This window comes from Chenopodium album, chromosome 19 (assembly GCF_948465745.1).
Source record: "Chenopodium album chromosome 19, dcCheAlbu1.1, whole genome shotgun sequence".
NCBI classification, from domain to species: Eukaryota; Viridiplantae; Streptophyta; class Magnoliopsida; order Caryophyllales; family Amaranthaceae; genus Chenopodium; species Chenopodium album.
Genome location: NC_137852.1, coordinates 15,076,248 through 15,100,574, shown reverse-complemented (window position 1 = coordinate 15,100,574; position 24,327 = coordinate 15,076,248). Strand labels below are relative to the sequence as shown.

Below are 24,327 nucleotides of genomic sequence, written 5' to 3'. Positions count from 1 at the left end.
AGATGGTCCACCGAGTACAATGAAGATTGCTTGCTTGAAGAGTCCCTCTCCCCATCTTGCCAATCCCTATAGTATGTCACCATGTCCTCAATGATGTCCACAACTTCTTCTTCGGTTTTGTTCATGATAGGGCCCCCGGCCCCTCCATCGAGGCATGACTTGCCTTGGGGACTTAAACCGCCATAGAAGATTTGGATCACTTGGTATTTGGGGATTCCGTGGTGAGGGCACTCCCTTTGATACTCTTGGAATCTCTCCCATGCTTCGTAAAGGCTTTCACTTGGCCTTTGCTTGAACCCTTGAATCAAGGCTCTTGCCTCCGCCGTCTTCTTTTGGGGGTAGAAGCGGGACAAGAAAGCCTTTGTGACATCGTCCCAAGTTCTCAAGGAGTTGGGCTTCACCTCTTTGTCTAGCCACTCCAAAGATCTTCCTATTAGAGAGAAAGGGAACAACTTGAGGCGGATGAATTCTTGAGAAACCCCATTGACTTTGATGGTGTTGCAATATTTTTCAAACTCCTTTAGATGGTTCAATGGGCTCTAATTCTTGGCCCCCTATATTGCCTTCTCTCAATCAAGGTGATCATTGCCGGCCGGTTTCGAAGTCATTTGCCGGTGTAGTAGGTGGAGCTATTCCGCTCTCAAACCTATATGCCCCGGGCACTCCAAGCTCCTTCAAGGCCAATCTAGGATTTTCACCCATGCCTTGCGCTTCTTGAATTTCTTCTTCACTTGAAGAGCTATAACCCAAGGATCTATTAGCCACTCTTCTTCTTGAAAGAGTTCTCTCAATTTCCGGATCAAGGGGAACAAAGGAATGATCACGGGTTCTATGCATGCAAAACTCAAAGAAAAATATTAGTAGGACGGCTACAAGTGTAGCCTAAAGAAACAAAATCTTTTTGTATTTTTTTATAAAATGAAGTAGACTCAACAACAAAAGCTAAGCACCAATAGCATTCCCCGGCAAAGACGCCATTTTGACAAGAGGAAAATGCATGTCGTTATCTACCCTTTCCCCAAGCCAAACTAAATTTGTAAACACCTAACCAACCTTATATGAATATAGGGCAAGTTAAGGGTCGATCCCAAGGGAATGCAATGATGAAAACTAAAGTCTAAGTCAAGCTACCTCGGAGTCGAAAATGAGATTATGGTTGGTGCTAAAATGAACTAGATCAAATTCAACAAATAATCAAGGGTCTAAACACTAGGGATATGGGTTCCACATGCAAGATCAATGATAATGCTAGATTAAAGCTCAATCAATTAATTCAAGTATTGCAATGGACAAACAATAGTAGCAATTAAGAGAGTTTAAATACTATCTCCTATAGGCCAATCTAGTGGTCACTATGAAAGGCAAACCAAGAAGAATCACAAGCAAACTCAATCAATTAGAGCAACCTTTAAATCAATTAGTCATGTCATTAAGAGTTGCAATGCAATCTAGATTAATCTTATAGGGTGATCAATCCTAATCTAATCAATCTCATGCAAAACTATGTCAACCAATTTAATTGCAACAGATCAACCAATCAAAGAGCATCAACTAGCATTCCCATTAATCAAACATGCTTCCCCCTTTCCCTAGCAACTAATCTACTCACTAATCATGGTGAGATTCAAAACCAAATAACTAGATATTGTATTGAGCATCATTCTATATCAAAATCTAATAGAAATCAAAGTATTCAATATTATCAAACTCAAATCCAAGAAAACCAAGCATCTAGCAAAAAGAATCAAATAGCAAGTAAGTAAAAGATGAAAGAAGGAAGAGATTCTCACTAATATTGATGATTGAAAATGAAGAAATCCAAACTTGATTGATCAAATGTTGAGTTACAAATCCAAAACCAAGAATTCCTCTCTAACTTATCTCTAATTTCTCTCTCTAAAACTAAGCTAATGAAATATTATCAAAAAGTTGGATTCAAAAAGGAAATACAATTCTATTTATAAGCTAAGAAGAAATTGGTAGCTCCCGCGCCCTCTCCCGATAGACCCGCTCCCGCGGAAAAATGGGTACGGAACCCCCCGCGGGCTGTCTGGGCAGCACCCGCGCCCGCGGGGAAATGACCCACGCCCGCGGCAAAATCCCCTGCTCTCAAAGGCTGATCAGGGGGCCGCGGTCTCTCTGAGGGGAGAGACTTCTCCATTCTACCCGCGCCCGCGGGTAGCCCTCGGGGCAACCGCGGGGAGTTCTTGCCTCATTTAGACACTTTTGCTCGTCTTGGTCCCGTGCCCGCGGCAAGATGGCCCGCGCCCACGGCCTGCTTGAGATACCTTAGAGACCTCTCCGAGCCCTCTCCAAGGCCTCTCTAAGCCCTCTCTAGTCAAATGCTTCTTCCTTGCTTGATCATTGAGGTCCCGAATTGCATCCTTTGCCAAGGCGATCCTCATAATACCTACACAAGTAAAAAAAGGAAGGAAATAAAAGGGAAAAAAAGCAAAATAAAGGAAAACACGATAAAAACACGAGAATCATAAAGAAAGAGGAAAAAGGAGAAACTAAAGGAAAAATGACCAAAACCAAGAGAAGAAAGCAACAAAAAGGGAAAGAAATAACCTAAAAGACTACCCTATGAGAGCCACAAATGACACTCATCAAATGTATTTAAAAGCTTTGTTGAAAGTGTTTGACTTTCATTTGACTCAAATAGCTTTGTTGAATGCATTTGACTTTCATTTGATTCAAAATGCTTTGTTTGAATGTGTTTGACTTTCATTTGATTCTAAAAGCTTTGTTGAAAGTGTTTGACTTTCATTTAACTCAATTAGCTTTATTGAATCCATTTGACTAACTTCTTGGATTGAAACGTTTGACTCGAACCTTCGACCTCCGAACACGAATATGACTTTGAAACCCGGAACACCTACAACCAGAAACACGAGGGTATCACTAAGAGAAAAAAAAATTATAAAATAAAATAAGATAAATAATGTAAAATAAATACTAAAACTAAAGGAAATAATAATATTAAATGAAATAAAATAAAATCAATTAAAACAAACTAGAAACTAAAAGAGAATAAATAAAATGAGAGAAGAGGGAAATTATTAACTAAAACTACAAAAATAAACTTAAAACTAATAAAAAGGGCAAAAATACACAGAATAAAGATAAAAGACGAGAATAATAAAATAATAGAAATAAAGGATAAAAAGGGTGAAATTATTGGAAAATAAGCCGGAATACGACTCAATAAACACCCTAAAAGTTACATAAAAGTCAATGATCAACAAGTATAACAAAAATGAGCAAGAAAAACAACGAATTCGAGCAGAATTCAAGCAAAAAAAAAAGCAAGAACGAACCCAAACATAGAAATGCTCATACAAGGTTCAATACTTAACCATTTTCATGAAATTCGTTGCAAAACACTCCTTAAACATAGCATGATAACATAGAGCATACAATTTAAAGAATAATGGGCCGAATTAAAAACCCCCAAATTAAAAATTTGGGATTTATGGTTCGAAAATCGCTCCAATGCCAACCAAAGATGAATAAATCTAAGCAAAAACTTACAATGGATTATGGAAAATGTGAATTATGAGCGAGATTTGCTTCCTTCAGCTTCGAAAATCACAAAAATCCGAGCTCCATAGAGAGAGAAAGGAACGAAAATGGAGGAAAAGAAGAGAGAGAGTGCGAACTGAAAAATCACACCTGCGATTTTCTTTTTGCTGAACTAATGTCGCGCGCAACTTTTGAAGTTGCGCGTGACATACGAGCGCAACTTAGAAAGAGGCGCGCAAGCGGATACTGGTCACCAAAATCACCGGTATCCGGATTTTGATCTGTTTGATCCTTTTTCAACGGTTTTCGGTCGTTATTAGACGTAATAGCGCGCGAATTATCAAAATCCTTTTTAAATTGCTTTGCATTTATAGTTTGTTTTCTTCTTTGATAGATCTTTCATTTGATTCAAAAAGCTTTGTTTGAATGTGTTTGACTTTCATTTGACTCAATTAGCTTTGTTGAATGTGCTTGACTTTCATTTGACTTAATTAGCATTGTAGAATGCAATTAACTTTCATTTGATTCAAAAAGCTTTGTTTGAATCTATTTGACTTTCATTTGATTCTTAAAGCTTTGTTGAAGGTGTTTGACTTTCATTTGACTCAATTAGCTTTGTTGAATGCATTTGACTTTCATTTGATTCAAAATGCTTTGTTTGAATGTGTTTGACTTTCATTTGATTCTAAAAGCTTTGTTGAAAGTGTTTGACTTTCATTTGACTCAATTAGCTTTGTTGAATGTATTTGACTTTCATTTGATTCAAAAACCATTTTTGAATGTGGGTTTGACATTCATTTGACTCAATAGCATTGTTGAATGTGTTTGACTTTCATTTGACTCAATTACCATTGTGGAATGCAATTGACTTTCATTTGATTCAAAAAGCTTTGTTTGAATGTATTTGACTTTAATTTGATTCTAAAAGCTATGTTGAAAGTGTTTGACTTTTTTTTGACTCAATTAGCTTTGTTGAATGCATTTGACTTTCATTTGATTAAAAAAGCTTTGTTTGAATGTGTTTGACTTTCATTTGACTCAATTAGCTTTGTTGAATGTGTTTAACTTTCATTTGACTCAATTAGCATTGTAGAATGCAATTGACTTTCATTTGATTCAAAAAGCTTTTTTTGAACGTATTTGACATTCATTTGAATCTAAAAACTTAGTTAAAACTGTTTGACTTTGATTTGACTCAATTAGCTTTGTTGAATGCATTTGACTTTCATTTGATTCAAAATGCTTTGTTTGAATGTGTTTGACTTTCATTTGATTCTAAAAGCTTTGTTGAAAGTGTTTGACTTTCATTTGATTCTAAAAGCTTTGTTGAATGTGTTTGACATTCATTTGACTCAATTAGCATTGTGGAATGCAATTGACTTTCATTGATTCAAAAAGCTTTGTTTGAATGTATTTGACTTTCATTTGACTCAATTAGCTTTGTTGAATGTGTTTGACATTCATTTGACTCAATTAGCTTTGTTGAATGCATTTGACTTTCATTGATTCAAAAAGATTTATTAGAATGTGTTTGACTTTCATTTGACTCAATTAGCATTGTGGAAAGCAATTGACTTTCATTTGATTCAAAAAGCTTTGTTTGAATGTATTTGACTTTCATTTGATTCTTAAAGCTTTGTTGAAAGTGTTTGAATTTCATTTGACTCAATTAGCTTTGTTTAATGTAATTGACTTTCATTTGACTCAATTAGCTTTGTTGAATGTGTTTGACATTCATTTGACTCAATTAGCATTGTGGAATGCAATTGACTTTCATTTGATTCAAAAAGCTTTGTTTGAATGTATTTGACTTTCATTTGACTCAATTAGCTTTGTTGAATGTGTTTGACATTCATTTGACTCAATTAGCTTTGTTGAATGCATTTGACTTTCATTGATTCAAAAAGATTTATTAGAATGTGTTTGACTTTCATTTGACTCAATTAGCATTGTGGAAAGCAATTGACTTTCATTTGATTCAAAAAGCTTTGTTTGAATGTATTTGACTTTCATTTGATTCTAAAAGCTTTGTTGAAAATGTTTGACTTTCATTTGACTCAATTAGCTTTGTTGAATGCATTTGACTTTCATTTGTTCAAAAAGCTTTGTTTGAATGTGTTTGACTTTCATTTGACTCAATTTGCTTTGTTGAAAGTGTTTGACTTTCATTTAACTCAATTAGCTTTGTTGAATGTATTTGACTTTCATTTGAATCAAAAAGCATTGTTTGAATGTGTTTGACTTTCATATGACTAGATTTGCTTTGTTGAATGCATTTGACTTTCATTGATTCAAAAAGATTTATTAGAATGTGTTTGACTTTCATTTGACTCAATTAGCATTGTGGAATGCACTTGACTTTCATTTGATTCAAAAAGCTTTGTTTGAATGTATTTGACTTTCATTTCATTCTAAAAGATTTGTTGAAAGTGTTTGACTTTCATTTGACTCAATTAGCATTGTTGAATACATTTGACTTTCATTGATTCAGAAAGCTTTGTTAGAATGTGTTTGACTTTCATTTGACTCAATTAGCTTTGTTGAATGTGTTTGACTTTCAATTGACTCAATTACAATTGTGGAATGCAATTGACTTTCATTTGATTCAAAATGCTTTGTTTGAATGTGTTTGACTTTCATATGACTAGATTTGCTTTGTTGAATGCATTTGACTTTCATTTGTTCAATAAGCTTTGTTTGAATGTGTTTTAATTTCATTTGACTCAGTTAGCTTTGTTGATTGTGTTTGACTTTCATTTGACTAAATTAGCATTAGGGAATGCAATTGACTTTCATTTGATTCAAAAAGCTCTGTTTGAATGTATTTGACTTTCATTTGATTCTAAAAGCATTGTTGAAAGTGTTTGACTTTCATTTGACTCAATTAGCTTTGTTGAATGCATTTGACTTTCATTGATTCAGAAAGCTTTGTTAGAATGTGTTTGATTTCATTTGACTCAATTAGTTTTGTTGAATGTGTTTGACTTTCAATTGACTCAATTACCATTGTGGAATGTAATTGACTTTGATTTGATTCAAAAAGCTTTGTTTGAATGTGTTTGACTTTCATTTGACTCAAAAGCTTTGTTAAAAGTGTTTGACTTTCATTTAACTCAATTAGCTTTGTTTGAATGTGTTTGACATTCATTTGACTCAATTAGCTTTGTTGAATGTGTTTGACATTCATTTGACTCAATTAGCATTGTGGAATGCAATTGACTTTCATTTGATTCAAAAAGCTTTGTTTGAATGTATTTGACTTTCATTTGACTCAATTAGCTTTGTTGAATGTGTTTGACATTCATTTGACTCAATTAGCTTTGTTGAATGCATTTGACTTTCATTGATTCAAAAAGATTTATTAGATTGTGTTTGACTTTCATTTGACTCAATTAGCATTGTGGAAAGCAATTGACTTTCATTTGATTCAAAAAGCTTTGTTTGAATGTATTTGTTTTTCATTTGATTCTAAAAGCTTTGTTGAAAATGTTTGACTTTCATTTGACTCAATTAGCTTTGTTGAATGCATTTGACTTTCATTTGTTCAAAAAGCTTTGTTTGAATGTGTTTGACTTTCATTTGACTCAATTTGCTTAGTTGAAAGTGTTTGACTTTCATTTAACTCAATTTGCTTTGTTGAATGCATTTGACTTTCATTTGAATCAAAAAGCATTGTTTGAATGTGTTTGACTTTCATTTGACTCAATTAGCTTTGTTGAATGTGTTTGTGTTTCATTTGAGTTAATTAGGATTGTGGAATGCAATTGACTTTCATTTAATTCAAAAAGCTTTGTTTGAATGTATTTGACTTTCATTTGACTCAATTATCTTAGTTGAATGTGTTTGACTTTCATTTGACTTAATTAGCATTGTGGAATGCAATTAACTTTGATTTGTGATGTGTGTCATAAATGGCACACATTTGATGAGCATTTTGGTCCTTTTTGTCCTCTTTTCATTGCTTTCTTGCTCAATAAATGCTCGGTTTTATGCTTTCTCTCTCTTTTCTACCTTTCTATGGTTTTCCAGTATTTTCTCCTTTATTTCTTTTACTTTCGTTATTTTAGTTGTTTTCTCTTTACTTTAGATTTTATAGATTTAGTTTTATTTTATTTTAGTTTATTTGATTTTTTATTTTCATTTCATTTTTCTTTACTTTATTTTATTTTCATTTTATTATATTTTCTTTCTTTTATTATTTTCATTTTCATTTTATTTCTTTTACATTTATTTGTTGGTTTTTTTTTTTTTTTGAAACACGGCCCGAAGGCACTTAACTTTCATTCATCGGGAGGTCCAACTCCAATAACGGAACAATACAACTAGGAAAATTAGATAACCACACACGACTACTAGTTTCCCGCGGCAAGTAGAAAGCAAGCTCCTAGTGAAACTCCTAGAAACAACATCAAGCAAACCACTAACATGATAAATATCATCTAGCACAATATGAAGGTTACTCCCTCCTCTTTCACGTGATTTAATTGCGGTAATTAAGCTGAGGCAATCACTCTCCACCTCGAGTCTTCTATACCCACAGTCCACAACAGCACGAAGCCCCAACAACATGGCCTTCGCCTCGGCAATGGCTGGTTCCCAACACTCCTCAAAACGCCACGCAGCTGCCAACTTCACCACCCAAGCCGCATCTCTCACCACAGCCCCAGCAGACGCACCCCCGTCCTCCAGTGAGCCACCATCAACATTCAATTTGAACAGCCCCTTAGGTGGTAATTTCCACTTTTGCCGAGTGGAACTGCTGCCCCCCATACCCACATTGTCTTCTTTCTGCAACTCCTTCAATAATTTCAAGACGTATTCCATCGATTGAGTCGGATTGCAAGCCTCACCTTCAAAAATCCATCTATTTCTTGTCGTCCAAATCGCCCAACAAGTAGACATAAACAGGCCATGGAACGAATTATGCAACCCTTCCAATAGCACAGATGCCTACCCAGCAAAATCACAGCACTTTTCACCCCTACCCAAATCAAGATCACACTCTGCCCAAATTAATTTGGCAATAACACAATCACGAAGACAATGTAGCACCGTCTCTTCTGTCACATTACACAAACTACAAACCACATCATGGCTTTGAATTCGCTTACCCAACTCCACCGAGGTAGGTAACGCTCCCCTGCACGCACGCAAGAAAAAGATTTTGTTTCTTGGTAATGTATTTGCATTCCAGATTTTGTTCCAAAGAGACGAGTTCCCCGAAGAAGAAGCTTCATTTTCATCCAAACACTCCCCACAAATAGCTCGATAGGCAGATCTTACAGAATATTCACCATTTTTCTCCAAATCCCAGCACAAACTATCTTCCGGCAATCGAAAGCTAAGAGGGATGCTTAAAATTCTAGCACATTAAAACGGCAAAAATAATCCCCTAATAAGAGGAACATTCCAAGAGGTCGTGGATAGATTAATAATATCACAAACCATCATCCCCCTATTCTCATCAGCACATGGAGAGATTATTTTCCTTGTTAGAGTTTTTGGGATCCACGGGCTATCCCAAATTGGGATATTAATCCCATCACCAACGCGCCACCTCATTCCCCGATTGATAACCCATTTTACTCCCCAAATTCCCCTCCAAGTATAACTTGGATTTGTCCCAATCTCAGAACTCAAATAATCATCTCCCTCAAAATAGCCTCCAAGCTTGCTTCCCTAACAATGCAGCATTGAAACTCTTAAAATCCCTAAATCCCAAACCTCCCGCTGCCTTAGGCTCACATAACTTCCGCCAAGCAACCCAGTGGATTTTACGTTCACCTTTCTTCTGACCCCACCAAAAATTAGCAACCAAAGACCGCAATTCATCACAGAAGGAAGAAGGAAATTTAAACACACTCATCGCGTAGGTTGGGATAGATTGGGCAACCGCCTTAATCAGGACCTCCCGACCCGCCTTAGATAACATTCCACTCTTCCACCCTTGTAACCTTTTCCACACTTTCTCTCTCACACCCTTAGTAATCACCCTCTTAGACCTCCCTACAACCGTAGGAAGCCCCAAGTATTTATCATGAATGTCCACTTTCAGCACTCCCAATAAGTCAGCTAACTCACTCCTTTTAGCCTCCGAGACACCCTTACTAAAAGACACTGTTGTTTTACTCAAGTTCACCATTTGCCCCGATGCCTTCTCATAACATTGAAGAATCTCCCGGATTTTATTTGTTGGTTTTAGTTTTATTTTACTTTATTTTATTTCTCGGTTTTATGCGTGTTCTGTAGGTTTTTTTCCAAGTCCAAGTTGAGGTGCCCGCAAGAGTTATCTACTGCTCACTTTGGTCTTCGTCACCATCATGGTGATGGTAGTGATGGTGATGAAAGTAGGCAGGAACTTCTCCTCCACTTCCCCTGTTCCTGCTCTCCTCTTCCCCTGCTCCTGACATAGCTGCTCCTCACTTCACAGCAGCAACATCAAATCCCGCAACACCACTACCTCACGCAACCACCTGCACTCACCCCTAAACAACGCACCAACACACAACCGCAATTAACCACCTCTGCCGGCGCAACTCCAATAACTCCCTTATTTCCCCAATTCGAACACCAATAGCAGCACCTCCCAGCATCCCCTACTGCCCCTCCAAACCTCCGACCAAATCAGCCACCAAACAGCCACCTACAGACCACCAAATCAGCTACCTTTGCACTTTATTTTCGCCGCACAAAGCAGCCCTGCTGCCGCAATTTCCACCAGCGGCATCTCCACTTTCAATCGCGCTTCTCCGCCACCAGTTACACCATCAATTGCGCCACGGACCTCCTCAATTAACCTCAGAAGCATCTCCAATCGAACCTCCAGCTGAGCAGCCTCGAACCTCAGCAGGTGCGGGCGCACATTCAACGAGTGCGGCCGAACCCAGCTGGGTTTTACTTGAGCCGTTGATTGATGTTGATGAGTGGGTGTGATGGTGTGTGATTTGATGATGATGAATGATGATGAAGCTGCGTGCTTGGCCGTGAGAATCATGGGATAATTCCCCATTTGAAGGAGAAGCAATTCTTGTGCTCTCCGTTTTCCTTTTCATTTTCTTTTATTTTAATTTTTCTTTCTAATTTAGTTTTCATTTATTTTTCCTTTTCTTTCATTTATTTATTTTATTTTCTTTTCTTTTCCTTTTCCTTTTATTTTCTTTTATTTTCTTTTACTCTTTTCTTTTCTCTTTTATTTATTTTAATGGTGATTGAGAGATTAAAGATTCAAATGTGACAATTGTATTGGAGATCTACTCTATCATCAAAGAGCATTTCTAACTCTATCTCATTTATTGCTTTGTTTAATATTAATTGTTTGGATTGTTGATTTTGATTGGATTTTGATGAATTGATGATTGATTTTGGTTATTCATGTTTGTATTGGTAGAATTGATGATAATGTTTGAGTAGTTGTTAGGTTAGGGATTTGGTGAAGCTTATGATGTATTGAATTGATGTAAATTGGGGATAATTGATGGAGTTGATGATGTGATTAAACTTGGTTGATTTATCATGTGCATGTGTGTGATTAATTAGAGAGTAGCTAACTTTGATTATTACACTAGATTGCATTGTAAGTTCACATTGATACGGACCATTGATTTGTGGCTTGCATTTACACGATGGAGGTGTCTTGTGATGTTTCCTAGCTAGAGTTTATCGTAGTTGACGCTAGTTAGACCTCTAGGAGAATAGCTTGACATGCTCTTTTGGTTGCATGATTGATTTTCCCTCACATTGCTTGACTTAGTCGACTTTCCATTCCACTTTGCATTGTTCATTGCTATTATAAGTGAATCCTAATCCCTAGCTCTTTATTTGTTTGGTTTCCTCGTTTTAGTAGTTGTTAGAGTCATCTTTTACCCCTTGTCTTCGACCTAGCTTAGGCACATAATTGAAAGCATTTAGACATTACCGTTCCTTTGGGTTGGACCCTTGACTTACCTCTATACTTGTATTTAGGTTTGTTGAGTGTTTATAAATTTTGTTTGGTTTAGGGAGAATTAGCCCAACGACCTAGTTTTCCCCACGTCAAAATGGCGCCGTTGCCGGGGAACGGTGTCTATGTTTGAGTGTTTTTGATTGCTTGAGTCTAGGTCTTTGTATATAATTTTCTTTTATTTGATTTTTGCTTGTTTTGTATAAAAATGGAAAATACCTCGTTTCCTCAATTTGAGAACGAGCCATTTGGGGTGTACTTTAATAGATTAGAAGACTTCATTAGTTACCATGGTTATGATCTGTGGGAGGCTTGTGAGATTTGTTATCATAATTTGACTAAGAAAACTAGAGACATTGTTGAAAGCATGTTTAATGGTAGATTTCGGGCATTGTCAATTGATGATGCTTGGGATTTCTATGTATGGTTTGCTAGAGATAGTTATAATCGTGGTCATGGTTGTTTAAATGCTTCTATTGATGATTGTTATGGTCCATGTTCCATGAATAATGAATCTTGCATGCCTTCTTGTGCCCCCATCCCCCATGTTAATGATGCCACTCATAACTCTAGTGTTGATCCTCATCACATGCTTGCTCATAATTCTTTTCCTCATTATGCTCCTCAACTCTCTTCACCTTTGAAAACCTTGGAGCCTAACATTGAGTCTTCTTATAATCAAATTGGTGGTTCTTTGAGAAAATTGGAGATGAATTCTAATTTGGAACCAAATGAGATGAGACATTTGGAGATTTTAAGAAGCCAAATGGAATTGTTGAAAAAGTTGGAAGAGAGCAATGAGGTTGTTTTTAGAAGGAATGAGGAGATGGAGAATCAATTGTCATCAATATTGAATGTAAATGAAGTTTCTACTACTTTGGTAGATGTGGAAGAAGATGATGATTTGTTTTGAGAGGCCTAAGGTATGTGAGGAGGACATTAGAGAGCCTATGAGTGAGGAAAAGGGTGTAGAGATGGATGCTCCAAAAAAGAGTTTGCATTTTGAACCTCCTTCCCAACTTGAATTTTGTTCCATTGACCCTTTACATGGAGTTGAAGAGAAATTAAAATGGTTGACTTCTCTTAATTTTGAGGAAACAATAATTCAAGTTCAGAAGGATGGGACATTGCAATTTTTGAAGCGTGGAGAAGTTGTGAGGAGAGAGAGAGTGAGGATGAGAAGGATGAAGTAGTCTCCATGGGAGATTGGATGTTTGAGGGTGATGAGAACCAAGAGGTTTTGAGTGTTGAAAAACCAATTGAAGAGTCCATTTCCCCACCCACCTCCCTTGATTGCAATTTCATCCCCCCATACCTCAATTTTGAAGACCAACCTTCTTCCACCCCATCTCCTTTGTATGATGACCATGGTTTCTTTGAGGGTGAGGCCATGAGCTTAGATGATTTTGATGAAGAAGAGGTCCCATGTGATAAGGTTGAGGAGGTAGAACCTACTTTAGATGATTATGAAGATGAGAGGGAAGTGTTTGGTGAGGTTGAATCTCCAACTCCTATCTCAAATTTTCAACCATTGCCCACCTCTTTCGCCTTTGATGACCCTTTCTCTTCTACATTTTCCACCGTTGAGATGGATGAGGCCTTTTTAGAGGGAGATTGTACTTCTCATGATTATTTTGAGCTACCTCCCAAGTTTGACCCTCAACCCTTTGATGAGCTTCCTTTGAACCTTGATCGTGATTTGAAGCTTTTGAGAGCTCTCTTAGGATGTGAAGTTTGTGAGGAGGATGTGATTGAGAATGAGCTTGATTTGAATGATGATAAATTGGAGGAGAGCCCTTTGGATGTGAGTTCATTGGATGAGAGAGCTTGTGTTCAATGGATAATGGTGTAAGTGAGCAACCAATTCCTATTCCTTCACCTTACACCTCATTTTCAAGAAAGCTTGATCTTGTTCCCTCCTATCCCATGTCATTACCTTCTTTTCTCGTGTTCCCACCTCTTGAAAAGCCTTTAGTCCCCCAAGTGCCTCATTTGATGACTTTTGAGGATGATGGTGGGATTTCCAACCAAAAATATTTTGTTGGGAAGAGTATGCCTTCTTCTTTTTCTTTAATTTCTCTTCCTTTTTCTTATGTTCTTGTTTTTCCCTTCTCTTCTTCTTCTTATTGGCATATTTCTTCTCAACCCCATAGGTGTGCACTATGCTTGTTGCATGCCTTATTTTTGTCATGTGCATACTTGCTCTCATATGAAATGTGTAGTAGTGAATTTGACAAGCTCTTGCGATCGTTGCAATATTATTTTACTAGAGCGGTCAAGCTTGGACCTTAAGCAAGCCTTTCTCGGGAAGTAACCCGTGTTTTAGATTAGATTTTCCTTCTCTTTTTAGAATAGATTTTTCTCTCATGGAAATTTTTGTGTGCCTTTTGCTAGGTACATGACTTGATATACTTTGGTGCTTCAATTTGGATCAAGAATCAAGGAAGGTTGACTCCTATCATTGCGAGCATATGGAAACAAGGTTCAATTCTTGAGAAATTAGCTTTGAAAGGTTTAAATTGGGTCATTCGCTGGTATTTACACCCACCTCAAATCCGGTAATATCTTTCCTTACTCTTTCTCTAGTGGATGATGACTTGTTGGACATATGTTGGTTTGTTGGATTGATCTCCTTGTTTTCCCCTCCCATGGATTATACAATATATGTTTGAGTGTATTGTCTCATTCAAGCTTGGGGGATGGTATTTTATCATGTTTGGTGGGATGTTGATCCTCATGTGTTATGCACCTTTGTATATGCTTTTCCATGTTTCTTATATTTTGAAAAACTCCAAAAAGATTTTTGTTTCTATCAAGGCAAATTTGCAATGTGTTTTGTTTTGTTCTTGCTTTGGACATAAAAACATTTGGACTTGTTTAATTGAATGCTTTTCTTCCTAAATGGTAATGGTGTGCACGGTTTGAGAGTACGCTTGGTTGATTCTAGGATAAAGCATGCTAAGGTAGTTGGTTAGAACTAGTGGGAACATGAAGCCGGATTCTACTTGATTGTGGCATGTTTGGTAGTTGCTTCCTATAGTCGATTTGACGCCAATAGTGAGTTTTTGCTACATCTGTGTGAGTTCTTTGTTTTTCAAGCCTTCTACCTTACTTGTATGAGCGGCATGGATCCTTGACTTCTTGCAAACCTAATCTTGAAACTTGACTCATAGATCTTGAATCCGAGACCGAACCATTTAGGGAGGACAAAGGCATATTTTCGGGGTGGTATTTTTCATTTTTAGGATAGGTTTTATTCATTTTCTTTATTTTTGGGTTTACATTTGCCTTCTTGCAACCATTTGAGCCTTATACCTTCTTTTCAAGCCACATCTTTAGATCTTTTGGCCTTTTGTTTCATTTTCTTTCTTTTCTTGGTTTTTGTGAAGCAATTGATCATTCTTGATGTAGTTTGTGGTGGAGAAGTTGAAAAGTTTGGTTCTTATGAAAGCAAGATTGTGTTATGTCTTCTTTTTGAATAATGGCAAATGAGTATGAGTAACAGCCGTCCTATATTATAAAAGGCATGGACAAATAAGTGCAAAATCGAAAAAGCTGTCCAAAGTTAAAAGAGGCGAGGACAAAGCACTATAAGAAAAAGAAAAAAAAAAGTGAAAAATGAAAAAATCCAAAAATATTTCAATGTGAGTTTTCTCCCTTTTTGAGCATTGAGGACAATGCTCCATTTAAGCTTGGGGGGAAGCGTTCTCACGCTTTTTGTGTATATGTTTGTGGTTTATAGCTTTGAATAAGCTTGGGGGTGTGAGTATTTTTGTTTGGATTGGTGTCTACTTGATTGTGATTCTTAGAATTGGTCGTTCTTTGCTTCACTATTAGGAAAACCACCAAATTTTAAATTTTAGCCTACCTTCACCCTTTTGCCTTAACGTTACAACCTTGGGGAAAGACCTTTTGACCTAAATGGTTGAGTCACTCATCGGTGGAGAGGAATGTGAGTTTTAGGAATAGGGAGAGGGAATGCAAAAGTCAAGATGTCGAGTAGCCTAAAACATTCTCTTTTTCGGGTTCCTTCGTGGAATCAATGGGATGCTCATTAGAGGTCGATTTGAAGCTATTAGGAAGAACGCGGTAAGATCGTTTGGGATGAAAGTGGATTGTGAAAGCTAGTTCCTATGCTTATCATATTTATGTTTCAATCAACCTTGGGTATCTTGGAACATGCACTCCCTTACTTGTTTAGAAAGATTTGCATCCACTTGTGCTTGTGCATTTGCAAAAGTCCTTTCATGAACATTTGTTTGCTTTTCTTGTATTTTGTTTTCTTTTTCATGCTTTGCCTTGTTTTTATTATTATGAGAGTTATGGGTCAAACTCTTAGGATACCCTTACGAGACCTCACTCGTCCTCATAGGCGACTTTGGGGTTTAAAGGGCTTGTTGTAGCTAAAAACAACCGTGATTCCTACGACAGTGAGTTAGTGTATATTCTCATCTCGTCTCTTGTTTAGTTTGTTTTAATAAGCTCGTCATTTTCACTCCCTTGGTTTTGTTTTGCTCGAGGACGAGCAAAAGGTAACCTTGGGGGTATTTGATGTGTGTCATAAATGGCACACATTTGATGAGCATTTAGGTCCTTTTTATCCTCTTTTCATTGCTTTCTTGCTCAATAAATGCTCGGTTTTATGCTTTCTCTCTCTTTTCTACCTTTCTATGGTTTTCTAGTATTTTCTCCTTTATTTCTTTTATTTTCGTTATTTTAGTTGTTTTCTCTTTACTTTAGATTTTATAGATTTAGTTTTATTTTATTTTAGTTTATTTGATTTTTTATTTTCATTTCATTTTTCTTTACTTTATTTTATTTTCATTTTATTACATTTTCTTTCTTTTATTATTTTCATTTTCATTTTATTTCTTTTACATTTATTTGTTGGTTTTAGTTTTATTTTACTTTATTTTATTTCTCGGTTTTATGCGTGTTCTGTAGGTTTTGTTCCAAGTCCAAGTTGAGGTGCCCGCAAGAGTTATCTACTGCTCACTTAAGTCTTCGTCACCATCATGGTGATGGTAGTGATGGTGATGAAAGTAGGCAGGAACTTCTCCTCCACTTCCCCTGTTCCTGCTCTCCTCTTCCCCTGCTCCTCACATAACTTTCCCTGCTCCTCACTTCACAGCAGCAACATCAAATCCCGCAACACCACTACCTCACGCAACCACCTGCACTCACCCCTCAACAACGCACCAACACACAACCGCAATTAACCACCTCTGCCGGCGCAACTCCAATAACTCCCATATTTCCCCAATTCGAACACCAATAGCAGCACCTCCCAGCAGCCCCTGCAGCCCCTCCAAACCTCCGACCAAATCAGCCACCAAACAGCCACCTACACACCCACCAAATCAGCTACCTTTGCACTTTATTTCCGCCGAACAAAGCAGCCCCTGTTGCCGCAATTTCCACCAGCAGCATCTCTACTTTCAATCGCGCTTCTCCGCCACCAGTTACACCATCAATTGCGCCACGGACCTCCTCAATTAACCCCAGAAGCATCTCCAATCGAACCTCCAGCTGAGCAGCCTCGAACCTCAGCAGGTGCGAGCGCACATTCAACGTTGATGGTGTGTGATGGTGTGTGATTTGATGATGATGAATGATGATGAAGCTGCGTGCTTGGCCGTGAGAATCATGGGATAATTCCCCATTTGAAGGAGAAGCAATTCTTGTGCTCTCCGTTTTCCTTTTCATTTTCTTTTATTTTAATTTTTCTTTCTAATTTAGTTTTCATTTATTTTATTTTATTTTCTTTTCCTTTTCCTTTTATTTTCTTTTCTCTTTTATTTTCTTTTACTCTTGTATTTATAAATATCCATTTTTGGGTAGAGAAAGAAACAAGTAGATTTTTAGATCATTTTTCTTAGCCTACTTGAGAGCTTCTCTCTCTAGTTTTTTGGGTTAATTTTAGGAGTAGATTTTAGAGAGAGAAAGTGAGGAATTTCAATGGTGATTGAGAGATTAAAGATTCAAATGTGACAATTGTATTGGAGATCTACTCTATCATCAAAGAGCATTTCTAACTCTATCTCATTTATTGCTTTGTTTAATATTAATTGTTTGGATTGTTGATTTTGCTTGGATTTTGATGAATTGATGATTGATTTTGGTTATTCATGTTTGTATTGGTAGAATTGATGATAATGTTTGAGTAGTTGTTTGGGTAGGGATTTAGTGAAACTTATGATGTATTGAATTGATGTAAATTAGGGATAATTGATGGAGTTGATGATGTGATTAAACTTGGTTGATTGATCATGTGCATGTGTGTGATTAATTAGAGAGTAGCTAACTTTGATTATTACACTAGATTGCATTGTAAGTTCACATTGATACGGACCATTGATTTGTGGCTTGCATTTACACGATTGAGGTGTCTTGTGATGTTTCCTAGCTAGAGTTTATCGTAGTTGACGCTAGTTAGACCTCTAGGAGAATAGCTTGACATGCTCTTTTGGTTGCATGATTGATTTTCCCGCACATTGCTTGACTTAGTCAACTTTCCATTCCACTTTGCATTGTTCATTGCTATTATAAGTGAATCCTAATCCCTAGCTCTTTATTTGTTTGGTTTCCTCATTTTAGTAGTTGTTAGAGTCATCTTTTACCCCTTGTCTTCCACCTAGCTTAGGCACATAATTGAAAGCATTTAGACATTACCGTTCCTTTGGGTTCGACCCTTGACTTACCTCTATACTTGTATTTAGGTTTGTTGAGTGTTTATAAATTTTGTTTGGCTTAGGGAGAATTAGCCCAACGACCTAGTTTTCCCCACGTCAATTTGATTCAAAAAGCTTTCTTTGAATGTATTTGACTTTCATTTTATTCTAAAAGCATTGTTGAAAGTGTTTGACTTTCATTTGACTCAATTAGCTTTGTTGAATTTATTTGACTTTCATTGATTCAGAATGGTTTGTTAGAATGTGTTTGAGTTTTATTTGACTCAATTAGCTTTGTTTGAATGTGTTTGACCTTCATTTGACTCAATTAGCTTTCTTGAATGTGTTTGAGTTTCATTTGACTCAATTAGCATTTGTGGAATGCAATTGACTTTCATTTGATTCAAAAAGCTTTGTTGAATGTATTTGACTTTCATTTCATTATAAAAGCTTTGTTGAAAGTGTTTAACTTTCATTTGACTCAATTAGCTTTGTTGAATGCTTTTGACTTTCATTGATTCAGAAAGCTTTGTTAGAATGTGTTTGATTTCATTTGACTCAATTAGTTTTTTTGAATGTGTTTGACTTTCAATTGACTCAATTACCATTGTGGAATGTAATTGACATTGATTTGATTCAAAAAACTTTGTTTGAATGTGTTTGACATTCATTTGACTCAAAATCTTTGTTAAAAGTGTTTGACTTTCATTTAAGTCAATTAGCTTTGTTTGAATGTGTTTGACTTTCATTTGACTCAATTAGCTTTGTTGAATGTGTTTGACTTTCATTTGACTCAATTAGTATTGTGGAATGCAATTGACTTTCATTTGATTCAAAAAGCTTTGTTTGAATGTATTTGACTTTCATTTGACTCAATTAGCTTTGTTGAATGTGTTTGACTTTCATTTGACTCAATTAGCTTTGTTGAATGCATTTGACTTTCATTCATTCAAAAAGATTTATTAGAATGTGTTTGACTTTCATTTGACTCAATTAGCATTGTGGAAAGCAATTGACTTTCATTTGATTCAAAAAGCTTTGTTTGAATGTATTTGACTTTCATTTGATTCTAAAAGCTTTGTTGAAAATGTTTGACTTTCATTTGACTCAATTAGCTTTGTTGAATGCATTTGACTTTCATTTGTTCAAAAAGCTTTGTTTAAATGTGTTTGACTTTCATTTGACTCAATTTGCTTTGTTGAAAGTGCTTGACTTTCATTTAACTAAATTAGCTTTGTTGAATGCATTTGACTTTCATTTGAATCAAAAAGCATTGTTTGAATGTGTTTGACTTTCATTTGACTCAATTAGCTTTGTTGAATGTGTTTGTGTTTCATTTGACTTAATTAGGATTGTGGAATGCAATTGACTTTCATTTGATTCAAAAAGCTTTGTTTGAATGTGTTTGACTTTCATTTAACTCAATTAGCTTTCTTAAATGTGTTTGACTTTCATTTGACTCAATTAGCATTGTGGAATGCAATTGACTTACATTTGATTCAAAAATCTTTGTTTGAATGTATTTGACTTTCATTTGATTCGAAAAAGTTTTGTTGAAAGTGTTTGACTTTCAGTTGATTCAATTAGCTTTGTTGAATGCATTTGACTTTCATTTGTTCAAAAAGCTTTGTTTGAATGTGTTTGACTTTCATTTGACTCAATTAGCTTAGTTGAATGTGTTTGACTTTCATTTAACTTAATTAGCATTGTGGAATGCAATACACTTTGATTTGATTCAAAAAGCTTTGTTTGAATGTATTTGACTTTCATATTATTCTAAAAGCATTGTTGAAAGTGTTTGACTTTCATTTGACTCAATTAGCTTTGTTGAATTTATTTGACTTTCATTGATTCAGAATGCTTTGTAAGAATGTGTTTGGCTTTCATTTGACTCAATTAGCTTTGTTTGAATGTGTTTGACTTTCATTTGACTCAATTAGCTTTCTTGAATTTGTTTGACTTTCAATTGACTCAATTAGCATTGTGGAAAGCAACTGACTTTCATTTGATTTAAAAAGCTTTGTTTGAATGTGTTTGACTTTCAATTGACTTTCATTTGACGCAATTAGCTTTGTTGAATGCATTTGACTTTCATTGTTTGAATGTATTTGACTTTCATTTGATTCTAAAAGCTTTGTTGAAAGTGTTTGACTTTCATTTGACTCAATTAGCATTGTGGAATGCAATTGACTTTCATTTGATTCAAAAAGCTTTGTTTGAATATATTTGATTTTCATTTGATTCTAAAACCTTTGTCGAAAGTGTTTGACTTTCATTTGACTCAATTAGCGTTGTTGAATGCATTTGACTTTCATTTGTTCAAAAAGCTTTGATTAAATGTGTTTGACTTTCATTTGACTCAATTTGCTTTGTTGAAAGTGTTTGACTTTCATTTAACTCAATTAGCTTTGTTGAATGCATTTGACAAGAGGAAAATGCATGTCGTTATCTACCCTTTCCCCAAGTCAAACTGAATTTTGTAAACACCTAACCAACCTTATATGAATATAGGGTAAGTTAAGGGTCGATCCCAAGGGAATGCAATGATGAAAACTAAAGTCTAAGTCAAGCTACCTCGAAGTCGAAAATGAGGTTATGGTTGGTACCTAAGTGAACTAGATCGAAATTAACTAGTAATCAAGGGGTCTAAACACTAGGGATATGGGTTCCACATGCAAGATCAATGATAATGCTAGAACAAAACTCAATCAATTAGCTCAAGTATTGCAATGGACAAACAATAGTAGCAATCAAGAGAGCTCAAATGCTATCTCCTATAGGCCAATCTAGTGGTCACTATGAAAGGCAAACCAAGAAGAATCACAAGCAAACCCAATCAATTAGAGCAACCTTCAAATCAATTGGTCATGTCATTAAGAGTTGCAATGCAATCTAGATTAATCTTATAGGTTGATCAATCCTAATCCAATCAATCTCATGCAAAACTATGTCAACCAAATTAATTGCAACAAATAAACCAATCAAGGAGCATCAACTAGCATTTCCATTAACCAAACATGCTTCCCCCTTTCCCTAGCAACTAATCTACTCACTAATCATGGTGAGATTCAAAACCAAATAACTAGAAATTGCATTGATCATCATATCCATATCAAAATCTAATAGAAATCAAAGTATTCAATAATATCAAACTCAAATCCAAGAAAAACAAACATTAAGCATAAATAAAATAGCAAGTAAGTAAGAGATAAAAGAAAGAAAAGATTCTCACTAATATTGAAGATTGAAAAATGAAGAAATCCAAACTTGAGTGATCAAATGTTGAGTTACAATCCAAAACAAAGAACTTCTCTCTAACTTCTCTCTAGATTCTCTCTCTAAAACTAAGCAAAGAAAAATGAAATATATTATCCAAGAGTTCTCCCTCAAAAAGGAAAATACAACTCTATTTATAAACAAAGAAGAAAACGGCAACTCCCGCGGTCTCTCCCGATAAACCCGCGCCCGCGGAAAAATGGGTACGGAACCCTCCGCGGGCTGTCTGGGCAGCACCCGCGCCCGCGGCATCAAGGGCCCGCGCCCGCGGGTACATGACCCGCGCCCGCGGCAAGATCCCCTGCTCCCAAAGGCTGATCAGGGGGCCGCGGTCTCTCTGAGTGGAGAGACCTCTCCATTTTGCCCGCGCCCGCAGAGAGACCGCGGGGCAACCGCGGCAAGTTCCTGCCAAAAATTGGAAGTTTTGAGCACCATAACCCCGCGCCCGCGGCTTCATGATCCGCGCCCGCGGCCTGGTGAATTTCCTTAGAGACCTCTCCGAGGCCTCTCCAAAGCCTCTCTAAGCCCTCTCTAGCCCAATGCTTCTTCCTTGCTTGATCATTGAGGTCCCGAATTGCATCCTTTGCCAAGGTGAATCTCGCAATACCTACACAAGTAAACAAAGGAAGGAAATAAAAGGGAAAAAGAGAAAAATAAAGGAAAACACGATAAAAACACGAGAAACATAAAGAAAAGAGGAAAAGGGGGAGACTAAAGGAAAAAGGGCCAAAACTAAAACAAGGAAGCAACAAAAAGGGAAAGAAATAACTTAAAAGACTACCTAATGAGTGCCATAAATGACACTCATCAAATTCCCCCAAGCTAGACTTTTGCTCGTCCCGAGCAAAACAAAGGCCAAGAAGGAATAAGAAAGGACAAATCGAAATAAAAAGAAAAAGAGGGGTAAGAATTTACACTAGGACTCACTGTCGTAGGAATCACGGTTGTTTTTAGCTACAACAAGCCATTTTGAACCTCTAGATCGCTCTAGAGGACGAGTGATGCTCTCGTAAGGGTATCCCAAGAGTTTACCCATAACTCTCCACCAAAACCCCAAGAGGCAAACCAAGGAAAGAAAAGAAAGAGAAAGAAAGGAAACAAAATCTTTACGAAATGGACTTTACAAAGAGACTATAATTCAAATGAATAACAAACTTTCTAAAGTGAATTATGGTATGCACGTTATAAGATACCTAAGGTTGATTGAAACATAAATATGCTAAGCATAGGAACTAGTTATCACACTCCACCTTCATCCCAAACAATCTTACCGCGTTCCCCCTACTAATCTCATATCTCCCCTTAGTGAGCATCTCATAGATTCCGCGAAGGAACCGGAAAAAGATCAAAGTTTTAGGCTACTCGACATCTTGATTTCGCATCCCCTTTCCTTAGTCCACAACTTATGATTCCCTCCACCGATGAAAGACTCAACTCCTAGGTCCAAAGGTCTTTCCCCAAGGTTGTAACGTAAGGCAAGAAGGGTTAAGGTAGGCTAAAAATTTAAAATTTGGTGGTTATCCTAAAAATGTGAAGCAAAGACCGGCCAAATCTCAACACCAAACTTAAGTAATCACCAAACAAAAATGTATTAACACCCCCAAGCTTATTCAAAACAATACTCTACTAAAATAGAAACAAAAAGCGTGAACATTTAACGCTTTTCCCCCCAAGCTAAAGGAAACATTGTCCTCAATGCATAGAGAGGAAAATATTTTTTTTTTTTTTTTTGATTGTTCTCATACACCTTTAAAGCATTAGTCCTTGCCTCTTTCTCAATTCGGACGGCTTTTACAGAAGCATTTGCCGTTATTCACAAAAACAACTCAAATATGTTTACCAAATCGAACCCAAACCCCAACTTCATACACCACAATCTCCAAACATTGACCCTTGCTTCACAAAAACCAAAAAGAAAAAGAACGAAACAAAAGGCTCAAAATGTCTAAATATGCGGCTTGAAAAGAGGGAAGAAGGCTCAAAGGGGTAACAAGTAGGCAAATGTATCCCCAAATTCAAGAAGTAAACATAAAATGGACTATCCTAACCTAAAAAAAAAAGAAAATACCTCCCCGAAAAAGTTGCCTTTGTCCTTCCTAGGTAGTTCGGTCACGGTCTTAGGAATCATATGCTAAGATTCTAGATTAGGTTTGCGAAAATCAAGGATCCATGCCGCTCATGCAAGTATTTGATGAAAGCTTGAACAATTATACATCTCACATGGTTGTAGCAAAAACTCACTAAGGTTGTCAAATCAAAGATAGGGAGCAACTACCAACATGCCACAAACGAGTAGAATCCGGTTTCATGATCCCCCTAGTTCTAGACAACTATCTTAGCATGCTTAATCCTAGAATCAACCAAACGTAATCTCAAACCATGCATACCATAATTACCTAGGAAGACTATTATTCAAAAGCAAGAGTCCATTGCATATAAGTCCAATATTCAAAAAGAGAAAGAGTAAAAAGAAGGCCTCAAAAAGATATGCACACCACAAGAATCAAAAGAAAAGGGAAAGAAAAGAATAGATGGTAAACTAAGATAAAGATAGGAAAGGGAAAGAGGAAAGGGCAAAAATGCAATCATAACACATTTATCCCAATCGACAAACAAGTGGTCTAATGGCCACATCGCCAAAGACCCCAAACACACTAGGTGTTAAAATCATACATCCTCGAACCGTTCAACTTCCCCTATGTCTATTCCTAATCTAAGCAACCAAGAAGATAAAAAGGTGAAAATAAAAAGAAGTAAAATAAGAAAGACCTCACCAAGCATCCGTGCTAGACTAAAGTACCCAAAGAGTTCGCAGAGGCTTCTCCAAAGGGCTCCGCAATCCAAAGCATGAGCTACGAACAAGGTGAGTAAAAGAAAAGAAAGCTATATATATACAAAGTGAAATTGTTAGTAACT

At 36.5% G+C, this 24,327-nt stretch overlaps 1 protein-coding gene and 1 pseudogene across 1 annotated transcript; one reads left to right on the top strand and one right to left on the bottom strand.

The window, feature by feature from the left end:
* The first annotated feature begins 213 nt into the window (after window positions 1-213).
* Window positions 214-312, top strand: LOC145596298 (small nucleolar RNA R71; annotated as a pseudogene).
* Window positions 313-8,475: 8,163 nt separating this feature from the next.
* LOC145594096 (uncharacterized) lies at window positions 8,476-9,667 on the bottom strand. Its single transcript, XM_081650433.1, has 2 exons — window positions 9,210-9,667; window positions 8,476-8,887 (listed from the first exon to the last, which is right to left on the bottom strand). Exons 1-2 carry the CDS (start codon window positions 9,665-9,667, stop codon window positions 8,476-8,478), a joined length of 870 nt encoding a protein of 289 aa, XP_081506559.1.
* Window positions 9,668-24,327: the final 14,660 nt, after the last annotated feature.